The sequence below is a fragment of the Ixodes scapularis genome, unplaced genomic scaffold, assembly GCF_016920785.2.
Source record: "Ixodes scapularis isolate PalLabHiFi unplaced genomic scaffold, ASM1692078v2 PGA_scaffold3__209_contigs__length_174095766, whole genome shotgun sequence".
NCBI classification, from domain to species: Eukaryota; Metazoa; Arthropoda; class Arachnida; order Ixodida; family Ixodidae; genus Ixodes; species Ixodes scapularis.
In genome coordinates this window covers 143,988,383-144,010,071 of record NW_024609868.1, presented here as the reverse complement: position 1 = coordinate 144,010,071, position 21,689 = coordinate 143,988,383, and the positions used below count along the sequence as shown (strand labels likewise).

The 21,689-nt window shown below is 40.1% G+C and overlaps 1 protein-coding gene across 1 annotated transcript; it reads left to right on the top strand.

Moving 5' to 3' along the window:
- The first annotated feature begins 86 nt into the window (after positions 1–86).
- On the top strand, positions 87–20,229 carry LOC8026705 (nose resistant to fluoxetine protein 6-like). The gene is made up of 9 exons (XM_029985492.3): positions 87–166; positions 2,082–2,168; positions 6,723–6,888; positions 10,567–10,649; positions 14,254–14,376; positions 16,239–16,359; positions 18,052–18,241; positions 18,496–18,638; positions 19,984–20,229. Exons 1-9 carry the CDS (start codon positions 87–89, stop codon positions 20,227–20,229), a joined length of 1,239 nt encoding a protein of 412 aa, XP_029841352.3.
- The last annotated feature ends 1,460 nt before the right edge of the window (positions 20,230–21,689 follow it).

Genomic DNA, 21,689 nt, shown 5'->3' with positions numbered 1-21,689 from the left:
TGCCAGTCATTCATACCCATCTTAACAAGAAAAACAATTCACGCAGTAAAACATATTATGCCCCTTTTGCAGCAGGAAGATTGAACATGCTATTCTACTTTGAACGTCCCGAATTAATTGTTGTCACAACTGGTTTTCAATCTGTGGATACGTTCCTTCTTATCAGGTAAGAAAACTTTGTCAATTATTTTTTCTTTACTTTTTTAAGAGCATGACAGTCGCGTAGAGTGAATCGGATTGTCTTTGACTCACACCATAATCTCGGCCTTGACCATGTGAGAGTTCTCTCTTTCTACAGTCCTTCTATGTCGCTCTTTGGAAATTTTATCTGTTACCATTTTGTAAGGAAGCCGCTCAGAAAAGTTGTCAATGCGCTGTGCAGGAAACGAGTGGATAAATAAATATTAAATTATTCGTGCATATTTTATGACACAATGCTAAAACACCTTTATAATGACAATCAACATTTGTCGGTACATGTTTTACCCAAATGACTCAGTACCTGATGAACGACTCGTTCCCCATACCGGCCAGGGCAGCAGAAACCACTAGCCAACATAAAATCTAGCGACTGTTTTATTTTTATTCGCCTATAAAATCATAGAAATTGTTTGTGTAGCTGAAAATTATATTGGTGACTGTTAATAATATACAAACGTGAGTAAATGCAACTGTGATTGCTTTATAGTTAATACATATTTTGCTAGTCATAACGCTTAAAATTACGGTATTAAAACAAAAGTTCCAATTACCTAAATCTCCGGGAGCTTCAATGTTACATGTAAAACAATTGTTTGATAGTGTTAGTGTTGTTCATAAATGCCATAAAATATCATGTTTTCATTTAGAAACTTAACACGACTAATGTAGATGGCTTACAACTCCCGGTAGCAAAATTACATTTGTTAAAGATGCATTGTCACGAGTAAAAGTTGATTTGGTAACGCAGTTGAAAGTCTATAAAATTCGAAGTGTGCTTCCGAAGACAAGGAATAATATTAATTTCATTCAACAAGAAAATGTACACAACCTCGCATACACCCGCCAAAGTATGGGGATTCTTGTTCTCAGAACTCGGCAACCAGCTGAGTTTCATTTCTAAACACCATTTCAAACAAACTACAGAAAGGAAAAACTAGAAACAAATATATATTCATGCCCAACCCTTACAAAAATTTTAGGTATTATACTTCAAATGCTAAGGTTTAAAAACTTTAGAAACAAGTATCTGATTTTTTTCTTGGCATTTTTAAATTTGCAATATTTTAATTGTGTATTTTTGGCGGCGTAGAATTGCAATCACTTCAAAACCTTTGTCGCTACAGTCATTCTAAGGCAAAATTACTCCCAATAGATTCCACAGGTGGTTGGTAATTATTTTGATTTACTTGCACACGACCAGACAGAACATAATAATTGTGAAGTCACTTTTGTAAATTAGGTCTCAATTGCGTGATAAAATGACTCAGGTGTCCTATAAAATAAAGTTTCCCGTACGACAGCGCTGCATTCCTTTTGTTAGTTTCGCAAGTAAACACCCAAAATTTTGTCTTTTTTTTTTTCGTAATCATTGCTAAACTAGCACCTTGCTCTTTTCGTCTATTGGCCAACATATATCTACTTTTATGTTTATACAATGTTGTCTTCTGCTTTTCATATAAAATTCAGCTAATAGTTCAGCGTTCAGGCCGAATTAAAATCGTCGTTAATCAATCCTCAAAGATAACAAAACTAAAGGACGAGATGAAGTTGTCCAGAAAAAAATATAAAAACAGCATTGGAACAAAAATTCTCCTACAATGTTGTACAAAATACTTGCTTTCTCGAAAACTGAAAAGAAAATACTGACCTAGCGAAAGGCCCCTTTATAAGTCCTTCAAAAAGGCAGCCAAACTTTTCAACGAAATTCCAGTATGTGTTTTGTTTTTGTGCTAATAATGCCTTCACATGCAATTACCATATATGTCACATTTCAATAAACCCATTCTTATGTACACACTTACGGTACAATGTTACCTAAGGAAATGTAAGATTACTGGAGCTTCCGGTTGCCAATAATATTTTCTTCCTATTTCTTTCAGCGGATTTTTGCTGACGTATGTTGTTCTGAAACAAAAAAGAAACCGCCTAGTGGTTATTCTTATCGCAGTGGTGAGGCGCTACATCAGGCAAGTAACTACATGTCTTGAAGTTCAATATATGTTATGGTATCGGCCAGCCAAAGGCATATATATTGAACCATGCTTAAAAGCGCTAAAAAGACGTATACAAGATAGAAGACAAACACGTTTGTCTTCTATCTTGTGTACGTCTTTTCTAGCGCTTTAACTATGGTTCAATGCAGTCAACACCAACTAGCCCAACAAGTTCTTTTACAAAGGCATATATTTTCATACAATTTTTTATTCTCTCAAATGTCGACGTTGAATGTTTCGAATCTTTAAAAGAGCTCGTATTTAAGTTATTTCAATTACGTTGTTGTGTATATTTCGTCGGAAAAAAAATCTTTTTTTAGAAAAACAAAAATACGGCACTGTGACACTACAAAAGTATATAAAGAAACTTCGAAGCAAATAACAAGGTGTTCTATGCTCTCTCGTAAAACTGTTGAAAGCTTTCGATTCCCACATGCTGCAAGAAGTTACAGCACTGCCGAAATTATTTTTGTTCCTTCCAGGTTGTGTTCACACCGAACAACAACGGTAGCATGTATAGGCATGTATTCATATATGCCAACAAATTGGGTTGCGAGACACACTTCATATTTCCATGAAACAAACGGTGTTCTCTTTCAACTCACTAATTTGGTAGGCAATGCAGTGACCGTATTTTCCGGGCTATAAACCGCGAACTGTCTGAAGGTTAAACTTTTACACGGAATATCTGCATGTGCGGACTGTGCAGTAATTTTTCATTCTAAATCATTTATTATGACGAGGCGTGAGAAACTTTGTGATTCAAATGGTATGTAAATGATGATTTATGTATAATACAAGCTGTCTTGTGAGTTAATGTAGGAGCAATTGGTAGAAATGTGATGCGTATAATATGTACGTGCCGACTAGGCATCGGGCGCAAACTATGTGCCGGTTTCAACAAAAACTCATTTTTGACCACAAATTTGCTCTTCAGACTATAGTACAAACAATACGGTCGTTACTTAGCGAAGAAATAAATATAACTAACTGACCTACCTTTTAAACAATTCTAATAAAGCTATGATCCCTTTGTATAAAACCTTCTTATTTCCGAGTTGTTTCGAGGCACAAATATGTGCCACATATTTTCGATGTCAAAATTTCTTAAAGGGGCGCTGAACGCCTGAAAACATATTCAGTGCCGAACGGCACCAGAAATTCGTCCAGACGAGACGAAACGTCGGTGCTCATAAAGCATTTATATTTACAGCGTACACAGAAAAAAAAACAGCTATGAAAGAACACAATTAGGTGGAAAGTCAAAATCTTAGGTAACTTTCGTCCCGCACGTCAACTCTTAAGCTGACGTCGGGTCCCAATCGTTTACGCTGGTGAATCACGACTTGCAGTCTACACTTTGCGTGTCTTCGGCACCACGACAAAATAAGAGGGATGGAGTTTCACAGCGGTGCTGGAGCGGGTCCAGCCGCTGGTGCACTCACCATGGAGCGATGGTCATGACGACACCAATCTTCAGATTGACCACCTGCCAAAAATCTACGTTCTTGTTTTTTTCTTCGTTTTTTCTTTTTCTTGTCTTGTTCTTGTTTCTTTTTTTTTTTAGGTTGAAACCGTTGCAAAAGATTTATTCCGGAAAGTTTTAGTGCAATAATTACATCGCGAGAGACATTTTGAGTTATGGGCAATTCCGAAAAATGCTTCGATTTCGACGAGTCTACTAGGAACTTTGGAGTCGCTCCGAACACGAAATGAGTCGCGCCACAAAAATACTGCGCTAAAAACTGTTTTTTTTTATAAAAGATTATATTGGAACATTGTGACGTCGTTTTCACATTGCGCTACTCGTAAACTCACTGATTTGTCGTATTGTGTACAACCATATAAGTGAGCATTTTTTTTTTGTTTTGCTTACATACATCTATGAGCATTCAAATAGTGAAAATCGTCTTTTAGTTGAATTTTCTTATATTTTTGCATTAGCTATTAGCTACGTTCCTGGTTAAATCAACGAAAGAAGAGTTTACTTATAAAGTTCATGCAAAAGAAATGAGAATATCGTATGACATGATGTATAAGAACATGTAGTGAAAAGCTAATAAATGTATCGAATAATAATTTTACTGCCATATATTTTAGTCTCTTCTAGCCTACAACTCTTTATCATACTAACCAAGAAGCTTTTTTCTTCTGAAAAACACAATTGAATTACCAATGAAGACTGCAATTCATCTAAAATATCCGAGAAACCGACGTATTATGTACGTCCATAGCAATGTTCCGCCATACATACATAACCTATTTTTACAAGAGCAATTATTTGTATTATTTCTCAAACACAATACTCAACCACTATTTTTTTGTGGCACGGGACATTTCATCGAACGGCATTTCGTCGAACGCTGTTTTATCGAAGCTGTTTCATCGAATGCAGTTTCATTGAACGCCGTTGCATCAAACAGCATTTCATAAAAACTGCTTCATCGAATTGTTTGTGAAATAAAATAGCTTGCACAACCGAAATTACCTATCTTTATTCTGATTGCCTAAATATCAAAGCTAAGTAAGTATGTTTCATTGTGCTTTCGTAGATAACGACAACCACTGGCAGGCACAACAACAAAGTTGCAACTTCAACAACATAAAAATTAACATGCGTGAAATATTTCATACCCCCCTTCTTCCAAACTGCAATGCACTGGTTTTTAATTTGTCGCCCACATCCATCTCGCTTCCGAGGGTTATGTATATAGCATTACTCTTGCTTTTCGTCGTTCCCTGTTTGGAAAGTTTACAATGGTTTATCTTCGTTCCAAGTGGACAAAGGTTTAGATTAAAAAATTACGAGGTAAATTTTTAAAGACTTCTTCTCTTTAACTGTCAGGTGTTCTACCATGAATTACTACACGCTCACAAGCCAAATAGTTTTATTGTAGTTTTCTGGTGTGAATGAGACAACCTTGACCGGCTTCTGACCTATGCCAATGCTACCTGTAGTCCCGGGGGCAGTGCGCGTCTACTTTTAGTGCACAAAACAAAATGGGCGATAAGACGTAAGAGTTGACATCACTTGACAAAATACCTGCGTACGGAGAGGCACCTATACACGCTACAGTCTTGGGTAGTAACGCGTTACTAGTAGCGTGTTACTGTAACTTCGTTACTTTTTTGGTAACTTGTAACTGCAACGAGTTACTTTTTTAAAAATGCAGCTTGTAACTGTAGTTTCATTACTTTTTCTGAGGTAACGATGAAAGTAACGGCGTTACTTTTGCCGTTACTTTCCAGTTGTTTTATGAATAATATATCATTGAACGAGTACAATCTTGCTATTCCTTGTACTTTCCAAATTGTCGTTTCCGACATTTTGAGTGTCAAGTTGGCCTTGCGCAAAATTGTAAATGCGTTCTTTCTCGCGAGTCGCGACCCGAATATAGTCACGTGTAGATTTGATGAAAAAAAAATTTAGTTGTCTCTACGGACAGTTACATCTAAGTATCTTGAAGCACTATCTATGTTGCGGTTGTTCCTTTTTCTGCACAAACGCTTTTTAATCGAGTGAATCAACCGTGAATCAACAATACACGCGGAGGGCACTGCACATGTTTCGTATATTGATTAACGCCGCTACTACTTAATGCGCATGTTTCGCAATTGATGTGCACCACTACTCCGTCGTGGTGTCAACGAGCGAGGCAAAATTTACCGCTGCTTGCGCGGGATTTGTTTCCGGCTGGCCGGGTACAAACTGAAATGTGTCCAGCGACTCTATGAATCCAGCGCAACCGTCAAAAAGCCAGCAATGTGTTAGTGCTACCAAGGATAGGGCATTTGTATTGAGTCCGCGTTTGCCCCCGTGCAATTCCTTCCAGCGCGCCAGTTGAGCCCCTGTTCAGCAAGGGCAAGGACGTGTTCGCCATCAAACAACGGAAACTTTCAGACAATACTTTCTAGAAGCAACTGCTGCTAAATTACAATATATACTAAAAAGCGCACTTTTAAATGTTATGCAAAAAAACTTGGCGAGGGGCGTTTTCTAGCTTTCCCTAAATGTTTCGTGTTGTAGATAAGCAACTGAGAAGTTACGTCTTTACTTTTTAAAAGTAACTGTAACTGTAAGGAGTTACCATTTTATTGCGGTAACTGTAACGGTAACTTCGCTACTTTTTCTGAAAGTAACTAACTGTAACGAATTACTTTTTAAAAGTAACTTACCCAAGACTGTACACGCATAAGGCGCAATGCTATAAATATATCGATCAAAAATTCGATGAAACAGCATTTTATAGAACGAAATTCAAAACAACGTTCATTTTTGTGATACATCGGCGTTCAGTGATATGACGTTCGATAAAATGTCCGGGAACTATTTTACTGACAGTAAAATTGGTCACAATATGTAGATCAAGAACAACGAAAAGTAAAAAAAAAAATCAAAAGTCCAAAATAATTCAGCAGACACGTCTCAACGCTCAAAGGGGTTTTCTGAAACCATCAAAAAATTCTTAACGCTATAGAGTTATTTTTCTTTTGGTGATTTACAGTGCCACTTTATGTTCTCCGCAGGACGATCGTCCCCCTCTTCTTCCTGCTAATGTGTATGCATGTTCTACCTTTGTTCGCAACTGGTCCAACGTCCACGGAATATTACCGAAAATTCTACACAGAAATGAGCAGGCATTGGTGGGATTTGCTTCTGCAGATTCATAATTTCAGGATAAAGGTGGAGTCTGTGAGTACAATCGCTTCCATATTTGAAGCAAGTTGGTGGGTTCGGCGAGTTGGTAAGCACTGAACATGGTGATAAACAGTCCACAGGATACAAAGACCAAAGTAGAAGAAAAAAAACTGCAGCGCTTGTTCTGTTTGCTTACTTCTACTGTGTTTTTGTTTCCTGTGTGCGGATTATAACCATGTTCTATGGCCAAAATTTAAGAACAACCGAGCTACTCCAGAAGCAGGAGTGATAATTATTAGACAGAAGGAACTCAAATCATTCGCGCATCATGCACGCTAGTTGTTCATGCGTATTTTTTTCATTGTTGACTTGTTATCTTCCGGTAGAATGACCCGTGCTTCTCTAATTGCACCTTAGAACAACAACTTTTTTTAATATTTACAATCCTGCTTCACGCGTTCTCCCGAACAGCTCGAGATTTTGAAACAGATGTTTTACGTAGCCATAGTCTTTTTTATTTATTTACCTTTAAAAAAATGAATGTTGCACAAAATTGTGTATTTTAGGTACTATATACCTTCATCTCGTTTCATCCCCTACCTTTTGTGGTATTCAGGCCCGAACCGGCCGAGCCCCGACTGCCTCCAGGAAGTCAAAAACTACAGAACAAAGTTCTGGCAAAAGCAACTTTTACTCACTCTGGAAAGGAACGATTCACAATGATCCCCTCTGTCTATGCATAATCGAACTGAAATCTCGCGCTCCTCTCACGCGCCCTCGCTGCCCCCCCCCCCCCCCCCCCTCGTAGTCTTCCTCCCCTTTTTATTTTTTCTAAAACCCCCATCTCTTTTTTTTTCGAATTATTTCCCATCCTTCCACCTTCGCAAAGAGTGAACAACCTTGGGAGAATATCTACGTTCCTTGCCAAAATATTTTGATATTTGTCTTTTTCTACTACATAAGTATGTCGTTGCTTTTCTAAACATACCTGCAACCGACCATTCGACGAGCCGATGTAGCCGTCTAGCTTGCAATGCACTTGTGAGATTGAGTTCGTTTCTTATGTGCTGATTCTAGTAGACAAAATGGTACCGTTACCATTTTTATCGTTATCAGTGACTAGTACGGCACCCATAACCAAACCTCGGGCCTCTTTTATTCTGCTCGATAAAAAATAGGCAGCAAAATGCAACTGCACTCACATGAGACTTTCCCAATTTGCCCCAGTTTCACTTTAAAATAGTGCAAGCACGACGGAAGGAAGAACGAGAAGTTTGCCTAACTAGCTTAATAGATGACGTTATTGCCCCCAGTTTCCTGCTCGATTTGTAAACTTGCTCCCTTTGTAACCAGGCTTTCATCCCAATTATGTATTTATTAGTATCTATATTGTCGTATAAGTTAGGAAATCTCCGCTAAATATTCGATGCCAGATATGTTTGCTTGGAATTCAGAATTCACAATGAAAACGTAATTTTGTTTCTAGTATTCTACGGTGACAGCGCAGGGAAACAGTCGCACACCAGATACTCAGTTAGGCAAGCAAACGCGCTGACGCGTGCTTGTCTCAAACAATCACACACCAGATACTCAGAAAGGAAGGCAGCGCGTATGCTTGTCTTTCTGAGTATCTGGCGTGTGGTTATTTCTCTGCGCTTTCACCGTAGAATATGGTTCACCAATTCGCCCAAACATCCATCCTATCAAGTTTTTTTGTTTTTTTTTTACGCTTCCTTATTCCTTTTTTGAGACCGCCGCAATTTATGAACCACGAAATGGAAAAAGTATGCGTGTGTCTAGCGTTAGGGCAAAGAGCAGATATATAAGACCCCGTTCATAAATGATAGCGTCCGTTAGTTGTGCTATTTAGTCTAGAAAAATCGCAGGCTCAAAATATTTTTGAAATCCACGCCTGAAAAAGCAGAAAACACTCTTTCAAGCCCAACATTATATTGTGGACCAAGCATAAAGTAATGTACCGTGTATCCGAACAAGTCGATGATGATAAAGAAAATACACAAAAAAAAACATGTTTTCATTTCTGTGTTTGAGACAAACAGCGCGTGAGTTCTAAACCAGTTCCGAAATTTTCCTAGCTCCAAGTCGATTTCGCAACGAACTCCAAAAAATGAGTTCAAGATTTTGTGTAAACTAAACAAGCGACGGTATAAAAATGTGTTTCTAATACATAAACCAAACTAAAGATGCGGCCAAACCTTCATTATCAATATCAGCGGAGTAATAGGGAAGGTAGGTTGAAACGACCGAATAAAAATCGGGCGGTACCAGCGGCCCGGTGATCATGCGAGGAGTTGAACTACGCTCGCGAAAAAACGTATGGACGAGAGGGCGGTGCCACTGCACTCTGGCTACGGCGCCTGGGAGCTTGCCTTTGACTGGCACATTTAGCGTTCTATTTCGTCCGTGCATCGGAAGAGGTCCACGAAGTGGCAACGAATCACGTCACAAGAACCCGGAGTGTCATGCTGACTGATGTCGCGAACGTGGTGGTTGGTCGTAAAAGTTCCGGCAAAAAGTACGAGCAAATGTGAGTGTTGCTGTCGTCACGGCGACCTAACTCCTTGCTGCCGAAGCATCCGCCAACTGTCGGGATGGAGAGCGACCTGCAGCAGAACGGGCGTCTGCTACATACTCCAGTGCTGCCGTAACATCGTCAGGATTACGGCCGGGACAACATGGCGCTTCTATGATATCGTCAAGCGGACTTCGGTGGGCCACTTTTTTGGACACCGTGTAAACACACAAGTCGGAGACGTGTCCCAGGCACCATCCTCTGGCTATGCCTGATCATGCAAAAAAGAAAAAAAAAAAACTTCAAAGCGACGCTGAACTTTCAGAAAACGCATTTTAGTTGCCAGGGTAAGGCACTCATGTCAGACAATCAGCTTTCCCCGAAAACCAGAACGCTCTGCGCAATATTTGCCTCGCGAGACTCATTGATTCTGAAGCGTGATCGTATTTTAGAGTCGAGGTTTTAAAATAGAATCGCGTCTCAAAATCTCTCCTGAATTGAAATTTAAGCCTCGCGATGTAAATATTGCCCTTTCAAGATATTTCTGGCCGGGAAAATAAAATTAATAAATGTGCATTAGGGACCTCGGCGTCTTTTTAAAATGAAGTGATATTATTTGCCATGAAAAATATCTGACCAGTTCCAAGCACCAAATAAGTGGCAGCAACAAAAGCAGAGGCGACTGGCATTGACGTGCAGCCTAAGAAACAGAAATAGACATGGCGAATTCCAGTGGCGCCGCAATCTCGGTAGCATACTCCTTCGGGCTTTGGTTCACCTTGCCCTCCTAAGGCGGAACGCTGCTATATCTAGGATTTTCGCTTGGTCGTTTCAACTTATGTTGTGTACAATTGCTAAAAGGAAGAAAACTAACTTGACAAATATTTAATAGGCGCGCAAGTTTAGCTAAAAACTACTCTTGTGCCCACCCTCATTCGATGGCACACGTGACTGTGGAGCTTTTTTGAAGTTATAATTCTGTACTACTTGAGTTTTTATTAATGTAAACTCTACCTGTGAATATATTTTTTGAGCATTTATAAAGGCTCTTACGCAGGAAACAGAAAAATGCAATTTATGCGTTAATGCGATCCAATGACGACATTTAAATTTTGTGAAGCGCGATAGGCTGCAATAATACAATCCATATGGCTAGCTTAAGGGCAGATATTTATTCAGTTCTTTGTGAAATTTTTCAGGTTGCATTGATTCACATCTGGTACGTTTCCGCAGACTTCCAGCTGTTCCTGGTATCCATCATAGTAATACAGATTTTCAAAAAGTGAGTAATGACGACTAACATAGCCCATTCCTATGTCTAAAATATGTTAATTTGATGACATCATGGTGGATAATTATGCTATAACTAGAAAATTAAGGCACTTCAAAATTTTAAAAATAGTGTCACGACTATTTTAATCTTCTAAACCTCTTGCCACAGAAAATAACCAGTGGCAACATGAACACACTTAATCACCAGTGCTCACATGTGGCTACATATACTGAGTTTAACTTTAATGCAAGCGAATGTTTGCACCAAAAACTAGTTTAGTTTGTTTACACCTCTAGAAAGCCAAAACAATGGTTTCTTTTTTGGATATCTCTTGGCATTTTTTTCATCGAGCTATAGCAAATATAAATATTACTTACAGTAATCTTCAAAGCTCACGCATAGTATACACATTGCTCTAGTCATCACTACTCCGGACTCTTTGGATTGTATTTAAACGTTTAGGTTAGTATTAATAGGTATACGTATGTGCGTCAGGGCCATCAGCTATGTGAGCTTTCTGTCAGTCGTATCACCAGCCTATACAAATATTTACACTTTTTAGCAAGGTAAACTGTTAGTGTCAAAGTTCCTGCAGCTTTTACTGATTGCAATGCAGTATTCTGAAGTTTTTCAGCATGCTATTAAATGTAAGGTGTATTCAGCACCTTTTTTCTTCGTGCCCTATTGAAAATTCCATCAAGATATGTAATTTGGGACACTCACTGCCAGTCAGCATCCTTGGTGGAACGTGCTCTGATGGTCCATCAGATGACGTCTGACTGCCACTGCCAAGAGAATTTCATCAGCAAGGGCAGCATTTATATAAGAGTAAAGCTATACGTACTCATAAATATCGCCAAATGCCTCGACAAAACAAAATGTTCGAGAAAAAAAAAGGAAAAAAAAGCATGTCCACCGCGGATCGAACCCGCGTCCAATTGCGTACAAACCCTATGCAATGCCATCGCTTAGGAAACCCGATTTGACCATTTCTTTTCACACGAGTTTAGCGGAGCGCGTATAGCTTTACTCTTTATATAAAGCTCAAATTCCGAGGTGGCAATCTTTGAGGCTATGAAACGGTTCAAAAGCCGAGGTTTGCATGGCTGTGAAACGATTCACAAATCCTTAAAATGAATGTAATTCATGACATCAAAAATCAGAAAAAGTGTGTACCCGTACTTTTTTTCCCCCTTTTGAAATTTGCGTTTTTCGAGCAAAAGGAACATTCGTTTAGAAACGGGACCACACGCACCGAAAGCATGTTTCAAAGAAACGCCCTCGATGTCTGAACCTTTCGGGACGACCGTATACACTTTGATTCGCCAAACCTATGCGACTCCGTTGAAGCTAGAGAGCAAGCATGCATGCTACGACAGACAGCCCTGGCTTCCACGGACGAACGCGAGCAGCCCCGACACAGCGGTAAGGCCAATAGCCCATGCCAGATAGAAAGGTATAAACTTTCTAGCCCAAACCTGTCGGACCGAGTCAGGAGCATTTTAGTACAGCAGCGCGAGATTCCGACAATGAGCGCATCACTCTAAAGAATGCTTCGGCTGCATATGCAATTAAGCCTTCACCATGTTATGCAAAGCACTCGTACATCACTCGCCGTACGTCAGTTCTACTCACCTGCCATGTAGAGTACTTTCGCGTCGTAGAACGATCCTTTTGTCCGCGCGTCTCCGGCCCAGAAGACCTGGTACACCTTGTCGTCTTCAACCCGCTAAAGTCCCTAACATCGTCGGAACTCACAACAGGCTGGGTCTTGTCGAGTATAAATTAGACTAAAACATAAGACATTGTAGATCCCGGGCAGGATCGACAGGTTGGAGCAAGTGGGCAAACAAAACGAGTCGAGAGCGATCGTTCATGGAAGCTCGGCGAAGCCTCTTTGGGCGAAGCGAAAGTGGCGTGTTCGGCGTTTCGGCGGGCTTCTGATCAAGGTTGTCGGTCGGTTGCGTGTCATATCTCTAACATCAGCGGTTTTATGGGCTCACGTCCCGAAATCGTTTTCTTGTGCATACATTTTTTTTCTTATTTATAGATTTGACGAAATAGTGGTATCCGAACAAACTTTACGTCCTTTGACCGTACGTCTGTCTGCACGTCGAAGCTTTTTGACGTACAGTCAAAGACAATGGATGTACGATCAGAATCGCCACCAAGACATCTTGATGGCATTTCGCGGCGGCCGACTGCCCCCAGGAAACCGTCAGAAAGCCGACAAGCGGAGTCTGACTGGAGTTTGACTGTCGGTCAGAATAACTCGTTGGCCAATCAGACATGCTTGACGTACAGTCAGGCACAGTCAGCGGTCCACTAGAAACCATTGACTGCCAAACAGGGTTACATTGGTGGATTTTTCCTTCGGGTGGTTTCATACATTCATTAAGTATCATTTTTTGTGCAAAGCAAGGATCTTGAAACGTTGAGCGAAATATATGTAACCATTTGTAAGACACGGTTGTACATTACATTTATGTTACACATAAAAAAGCACATGATACGTACTGAAATTTTTACTTTAAGTTGTAACTGCAGGTGACGTAAATCAAATCTCCTAAGCCCTTCCGCTAAAAACAGATATTGCATACACTTGATGTCCCGCCGGTTTGAAAATTCAGTGTGTGCAATCACCTTGTGCAACCACAGTTAAGGCTTAAAATAAAAATGAGGTTGATGACAAATATCTACGCTGGGGTTCAACCAGTACTATTTAACAAAGAATGAAATACAAAATAACCCATCTCGCAGATTCAGAACTCAAAAGACCTCAAAAACTAAAGGGCTTCAAGCACAAAGTGATTGGATTTTCCCGGGTCCTTCCATCTATCTTCTAATCGAAAAGTAAAAAACGTGTTGTCCTATAGACAAACGGTTTGAGAAATAAACAGTTTTGTAATATTAAATATTCCACCAACAATATCGCTCAAAATATCCTGTGCAAAATAAAACTACGTGAAATTTTATGAATGTGGTTAGCTAAAACATGTCTGACATGGTGGGTGTAACAGCTTCAAAAAACGAGGGCAATAAAAGGAACAGGCACGACAGGACAACAGCTGTTGTCCTGTCGTGTCTGTTCCTTTTATCGTCCTTTTTTTTTGGAGCTGTTACACCCATTATGTTAAACTTTTTGCCAGCTTGCCCAGTTCAACACCTTGCTAAAACATGTCATTAAGTTGTTTATTTCGCCTTCCCATAAACTAAAGCAAGCTTTCTAAAAGTGTTAAAGCAACCCTTCTATAAAAGAGCTCTGGTTTTAAAACAATGTACTACAGGGGTGAAAACCTTGATGAACTCGCCTTCCAGATTCATATCAAAACAGACGCTGCAAACATAGGCTTGATATATTACCAATGTTCTGAAAGCAATCCCTTCACACTTTTCTTATTATGGTATTTTTCTTCTACCAATGAAACACAGTTAGCCTGAGTGTGAAGTAGATTTCTAGTGCAATGTGGAAGAAACACCCATCCACATTATCCCAAGTAAAACATTATGCAAGCGGTAAATATTGCGTCTAGATTGGGCCCATTGCATTAAAAAATAGAAGTATTAAACGACGCTTGGAATAGTTGAACACACGTATGTGTATTCATTCCAGATCCAAATTGTGGTGCGGAATTATATTTGTGCTGATGTCGTTGGTGTGCTGCGGAATATCGGCTTGGATAGTGCATGATACTGAGATCCCGCCATTTATGATCGGCATGACAGAAAACTTCAGGTGAGTGACTAAATTCAATGTAATATATTCACTATATCGCAAGAAACTCAATGTGACCTGACGTGAATTTCAGTGTGAAAATATTAATAATAATAATTATAATATATTACGGTCTGGCGTTTCATTTTTGTCGTTTCTAATTCTCATTATGGTGCCGAACCAAATTTATTCAATAATGATCCTCGATTGGAAGTGCCAAAAAGCCGGAATCGGGTTTCACTTTCCTCGAACGGTAGTGAATCAACTTACAGGGTTCCAAATATTTGCACTTAACATCTAGCACTGCGAGTGACGTTAATATGACAAACAAATAAATTAATGATAATACGTCACTCATACGCCATTTGACACTTAAATTGGTGGTGCAACAATTTTCGGTTAGTTGCAGGAATTATTCCATTTCACTAATAGAGCAAAGAGAAAAAGCTTTTATTTACGAAGATGAAACAATCCGGGATCAGACTACCCCTCAACTTTCACGTAGCCCTTCGAGTGACATCCTGGGAGTAGCCCTTGGTTTCGCGTTGGGATCTGTTCTCGGGGCCCCGAGAGCTTCCTCCGCGACTGTCGACTTTTCGCGGATTAGCATCGCCGAAAATGGCGGCGAGCGATCCAGACGAACGACTGCTTGGCGCGGGGCTGGCGGCGAGTGTAGTAGCGGAGGGGGATTGGTTTGGTTTACCTCCATGCAGTCCAAATAACGGAACACCGCAGTTCCTATAACCGGCACAAGAGGCAGCAGATCGGCAAATAATTCGTGTTTTTTTTTTTTCATTTCGATTGCGCAGGGAATGGGAGTATTTCTCTCACTTGTGCCAAGATGAACAATTTAAAAACACACGCTGAAAATTGATTTTTTTTTTCAATTATACATTCGTTGCCTACCCTTTTCACGAAGCCACCGCTACTAAACTTACTTTTTTAAATCATTCTGAAATATACATACATATCCATAAACTTGTCAAGTAATAAACGTAAAAGATCAACGACGGAAGAAGTACTTTAGATATTTTAAAGAAACTACTACCGAAGTAAAGTAACGCATCAGCTTTCTAATCAACTTTCGGGTGTAGTTTTTTTTAAAGAAATTTAGATTAGTGTGCGGCTGAAATCGATTAACGCTTGCTCAAGTCCTGAGATAAGTATAATCCGCTCTAGAATGTCTCATTGTCGTAAGTGCCAAAAGTATAAATAGACGATATATTGCATTTCATATGTTTCTTCTGCTGTGCGCTTAAAAGGGCACTAAGGTGCTCTTTAAGATCCCGTTTTATTGTCGTAACTCAATCCACGAGCTCTAAGCGTCCTAAGAAACACGAAATTACTTTCATACGCCGCCGAATAGCATAATAAAAACGTGGTCAAAGATCCAGACATTTACTGTTCGCGCAGAACGACAGGTGGCACTACCAAACCTTGCAGATTATGGTTGAGCGACGGTCGGTTCTTGTCAGCCACTCGCGAGTGATGGATTCCCGCGTAGACGAGCGGCATTGATCGGCCGCTCGTCCACGCAGGAACGCATCGCTTGCGAGTGGCTGAAAAACGCCGTCCGTCGTTCGACCATATTCAACAAGGTTCGGTAGCGCCATCTGTCGTTCTGGGACAATGACAGGTGTCGCAATGTTTTATCCCTTTTTAATACGCAAATTGGCCCCGCATAAATGCAGTTTCGGGTCTCTTGGGATGCTAAAAACTCGTAGGCTGAGTTACCACCATAAAACAAGGATCTCAAAAGGCGCTTTGGTGCACCTTTCAGAATGCCCAATAATTTCTATGTATCAATTTCTTAAAGGAGCAAGGTTAAGTGCTAACCTGTTTGATAAAAAATGGTTTAGTGCTCACTTGGTCATTTTTTCCAGCACCCCCAAAGATACGATGGAAAACTACTACACCCTCCCCTTTTATCATGCGGTCTGTTTCTTCGTGGGTTGCATTACGTGGCTTCTCGTGGATACATACAGACACCACCGCATGTCCACAGTAAGAAATCTATACCATTTTGTATTTTAAATACCTCAATACTTAGAGCTTTCAATCCTCATTGAAAAGTTAGCATTACTAGAACAATTGCCAAATATTTCACTCTTATTCCAAGAGTGTATTGCTTGAATATGGTAGCGCTTGTGGTAACCCTAAGATACTAAACATTTTACCTATCCTTGTCTACCCCTTGCATCCCCGTAGTATTATACTTCGTTTCAGCTTAAGTGCAGACACAGCCGACGCTACGTGTTAGTGGGACAAATCAAGCAGCATCAAAAACGCAAATCACTGGGTCTTTTTTCTAATTCGTTCAGCGAGGATAGAAAACGTACAGAAACCTGATGAGCACCATGATGGTGCGCTTTTGACGCTGTCTGATTTGTCCCATCAGCTCGTGGCGTCGGCTGTCGTCTTGACTTAAGGGGAAACAAAGTACAAAGGTTAGTACTTTTCAAATGTTTTATGGATTCGTTTCTCTGCAAAGCATTCAAAGAGCCAACCAGTTCAATCTATCCATGGAGCTTGAGGCACGGCAAAACCCGAGTCGTGTTTCCATTGAAAAGTTCAGTCTGTGCTATGACACCGAGCACAGCGTGTCGCCGGCTTCAATTTTAGGAAAAACCATATAAAGAACAGACGCATGGTCGTTTCTTTTTTTTTTTTTAGAATGGGGAGGAAAGCCAATCGCCGGGCAAATAAAGCATACCTGGCATAGCACGTGTCCGCTACTCCCATTATATTTGATCCATCAAATTGTAGTTAACTCGGGATAACAGCTGAATATCGGTGCACACTCTAAAAAAAGGTGTATTCTTGCACCCTTCATCCCATGCAATACACCCCAAAGCTTCAGTTGGACGTACAGCGCACTGACGTCGATCTGGCGGTACTAAATTTCACGAGAGGCTTGATAGCCTTGTGGTACAAACTATTAAAATAGCTAATGTACGTGTAGTGATTACAAAAAAAAATAATCGGGGTTTTCTTGGACCTACTGCAAAAACTCAGCGTTTTCTTTCTGTGACCTTTCATACGTGCATTAGCTATTTAAAAAGTTATCAAGCCCCCCGTAAAATTTGGTGCCGTCTGATCGACTATAGGGCGCTGTACGTCGAAATGAAGTTTTAGGGTGTATTATATGGGACAAACGGGTGTAAGCTGATACCCCTTTTTTGTTTTAGAGTGTTCTGGGCTCAGAACTTAGGCCTGTGCAATCCAAATGCCTCTTAAATCTACAGACACGCATTGCTGACATCTCAACTTCCACAGTAGAACTGTCGTATCCCTCAAAATTTTAAGTCTTCTACTTAAATCAACTTTGATTTGTACCCCTCAAGTTTTTTATCATTATTTCTTCAAACGAAAGCAAAAGGGAGCCGAGTATTACTCGCTCGCCAGATGCTGATCCTCAATGCCCAACTTTTCAGAAAAGATTCTGCAAGTGTGGGTTCTTGCAAAACTTCAGCCTGGTATTCATAGCAGACATTATGCAACAACTGACCTTGGCAATGCAGTAGACTGACACTGTTAATTCAAATAATTGTAGGGTCATCGGACTCTGCATATATAAAAAGGCTTCAAGCTGCAAATAGGTTCCTCACGTTCACAGTATCCACAGCTGATACTGGTTTCATATTTAGGCACTATTACTCAGATTAAGTTTTCTTGTTCTCTTTCTCTCTTTTTCAGATTGCGCAGGCCATTCTCTGGGCGTTTAGCCTGTCTTGCGGAATGGGCAGCGTGTTTATGAAGTGCGAGTGGTACTTGTACAAAATGCCCACCACAGAATTAGGGAAAATGTTCCTCGCCTTCTTCGATAGAATCATGTGGTCCATATTTGTGGCCTGGATCACGTTTGCCTGTTCTACAAAACGAGGAGGTGAGATTCAAACTACACAGGACTTTACACGCCGCATGAGGTTCCGATGTCCATGCTATGGTTATTTTCATTTCCTTTTTTGTGCGCAATTTAAAAGAAACTTAATTGGCCAGCTTTGTAAAATGATCTCTTCGAACACTGAGCCTTTGACAACAAGGCCGTAAAATATCTAGGCAATAAAATATTGATGGGAAGTGTATGTGCTCAAAAACGTTTTTGAATACAAGGCCATCCTATTTTCTTTTTTTTTTTAGGTGTTCTCAATAGCGTCCTGTCCTGGAACGGATTCGCACCACTCAGTAAACTTGCCTTCGGGGTATATTTTGTCCACATGCCATTCTACGACTTGATGAACCACATAGCCAGGGAGAGGACGTACTTCTCTCACTTTTCTTTGGTAAGACCCGCACCAATACAACCCAATAAGCACATTTACCCATCCACTAATATTTTACGATTACAATATTTAAATCATAGAGAATACTCTCACATTCTTTGGAGACAAAAAGAGTTACATATCACGCCATTATCTAAAGAAAACACATTTAATAAAACACGCCTAGTGTTTCCGTTCCGGAAAAAGTTGAAACCGGTCCCCCCGATATTTATCTCTACAACTGGAAGTCCTATACTAGTGCTGGCATTTCCTTGATTTTTAACATTTTGTGAAGAGAGAGAGACCTTCGCACAGCGCTTACTGCTTACTATTATTATAGAATGTCCTCATTTTCTAGATACTTCCGCACGCAAACCTCATCAGAAAATGCTGTCAAACCAGGGCGAAAGATAATAGATGCCTTATCTTATCCTTGTATCTGAAATGTCGTATAATCCTTAAGATAATCTAGAATACAATAAATGACGGCAATTAACAGAGTGCATTATCGACAACATGAAATTTGAACAATAATCACTGTCACTCTACGTTAACATCTATCTCTGCATCTGGGCGGCAATACTCCATGAAGAGAAAGTTTACCAGACACAACAAAACAATTAACCACCAAAAGCTTCTATGATCACGAAACAATTTATGCCGGGTACTTCACTAACAAAAACCCAAAAGAGCCATATCTTGAAGCATGTTCTTTCTATATACCTAATAAAGGCAGGTCTAAATTATAAAACACAGTAAACTGAGCTAATTCAATCAATTTAACTTAACTTTATTATTACTAATCAGCCCTGACGGCAAAACTTTAAACAGCCCATTTTAGTAAATTCTCGTGTGTGGCATCCAGAAGCCTTCTTGTTTGTTTGTTTGTTTGTTTGTTTGTTTGTTTTTTTGTTTTGTTTTTTCATAGTGCACAATAACTCCTAGAAACTCAGAAAACTACCCACATAAGCCTTAATTTGTGAAAAGTTAAAGAAAGGCTAAATTTAAAACAAAAAGTTGGGACCAAAGTAGAATCAAGATTAGTCTAGCGTTGTAACCAGCCCGCGAAACCTTCGTTTTCAAAATAAAGCATTAAGAACAAGGCGAGTTTGTAGAATGGTTAATATTTCCAAAAGTCAAGTCCAAAAAAACGCATGCAAAATCTTTTTGTGCTTTGTGTCTTTTCTATATTTTCTCGTGCGCTCACTTCTTTTTTTTTTCTTTTTTTTTTTACGCAGAACGCGATTTACGTTGTAACTGCTATATGCGTGTTCTCTGTAGTGCTCTCGTTCTTAACGCCACAACAGGCAACGTCACTGGTTCATCTACATATTCGAATGTTTACAAAATGTGTTGTTCCTACCAGGTGTCCCAATGCTTCAGTGTGCTACTCTGGAGCTACATACTGAGCTATTTCATGTACATCGCCTGCGAAGCTCCGGTGGCCCACTTGGACCGGATAATGTTTGCGCCAAACAGAAGAAAACAAGACGACGATTGCGGCAAGGCTCAAGAATCATTCCATGTAAAAGACGGCGGTGTCATCAACTGCAGTTACAAAGAATACTGTATTGAGGGCAACGGAAAATATAGGACGCGTGAGTGCGACTAGAAACATCATCGCTAGGTTACTTTAGCAGGTCCGGTCATGCAGTAGATATGTTGATGAGTCAGACGAGAGAAGCAATCACATGTCAGGTAATGCGGGTAATGCATCAGGTCAAGCCAGCCTGGGTTCTCTCCAGGAACGTGACAGGTACCCGATATATTGTCCGCGTTAACATGGCAGAAATATAAAGCTGGGATTGATTAGCCGCTAATTGAGTCAGATATGGTCTGTTATATATCTAAGAGCTCCCCGACAATTGTGTTTCTATTACAGTAAACAAGATATTATCGCATTATTTAGATAGTCATACAACAAAACACGCATTGGACTTTGTCTGAGAGGATTTATACTTTCACAACATTCATCTTTCATTTCAACTCATTTTTCTTTGCACTGAAGCAGATTTTTTATGTTATATGTGGCTACACCACCACAAGCAAACTACGAACATTTATATATACATGGTGTTTCATCAAACATCGGCCAACCTTCCCATGCAAAACGTAGACAACGCAGGGAAAGAAAAAAATGATTGTCCTTGACTGCGCTCTTGAAATTTAGAGATATAATATGATATTTGTGTATTCTATCGTCTGTAATGTTTTGCAGCGCTTTTTGTGTTTTACATCTCACACTTTTATAAGGAGGTTTAAGGTGACGTACTTCCGGCTCAAGATCTAGCCGGAAGCCACGTTGGTGAACCTTCGCCCTTTGTCTGTTTATGCGCGGAGGCATCATTTTCCAGCTGCATCGCGATCGACTGAGCCAGCCAGAGTCATCACAAACATAAAACAGCATTGGCTGGTACTCGATTTTGATACCTGCAAGTCTTACCTCGGACTTCAGGTGAGTCAAAAATTGAGATGTTGACTAGTAGAGGTGCCGCCGGGGGCGATTCCTATAGAAGAAAAAGTAGTAAGTATTGAGCAGGACAAAAACCCCGAGACTGCGGGTGAAAACGACACATACACTAGAAGGTCACAAACAAAACTGAAGAATTTATTTTTCAAAAAGTGCCTAAATAGCACCGAGGCCAAAGAATTTCTCCACATTAGGACCCTAAGGGGTCACCATAATAACAGAAGAGACATCGCTACAACTACCCCCTCTACTGCCCCTAAACCTCTTTCTGAGCGAAACACTACAACCTCACTCTACACCAGAACAACTTTCTGTGGTAGCACTAAACGAAACACGGGTCACGTCACCTACTCTTCCTGACCGCTTAACAAAGAGCCTTCAAGTTTAACAGCCCTCAAACAGCAAGAAAACGTCATAGTTTACTGCACAACTCAAAATTGACGCGGGTCAAAAAAAATGTTTAATGAGATCTACGCAAGTTTAGAATAACTCGCAGGCAGGTTTTCAATATGTGTCACCATCGCACTGGTTGCCATCTTGAGCACATCTCGCAGTGTCATGTCCGCGGGCCGCACAGAAAGTGCCCATAATCCAGATGTGGC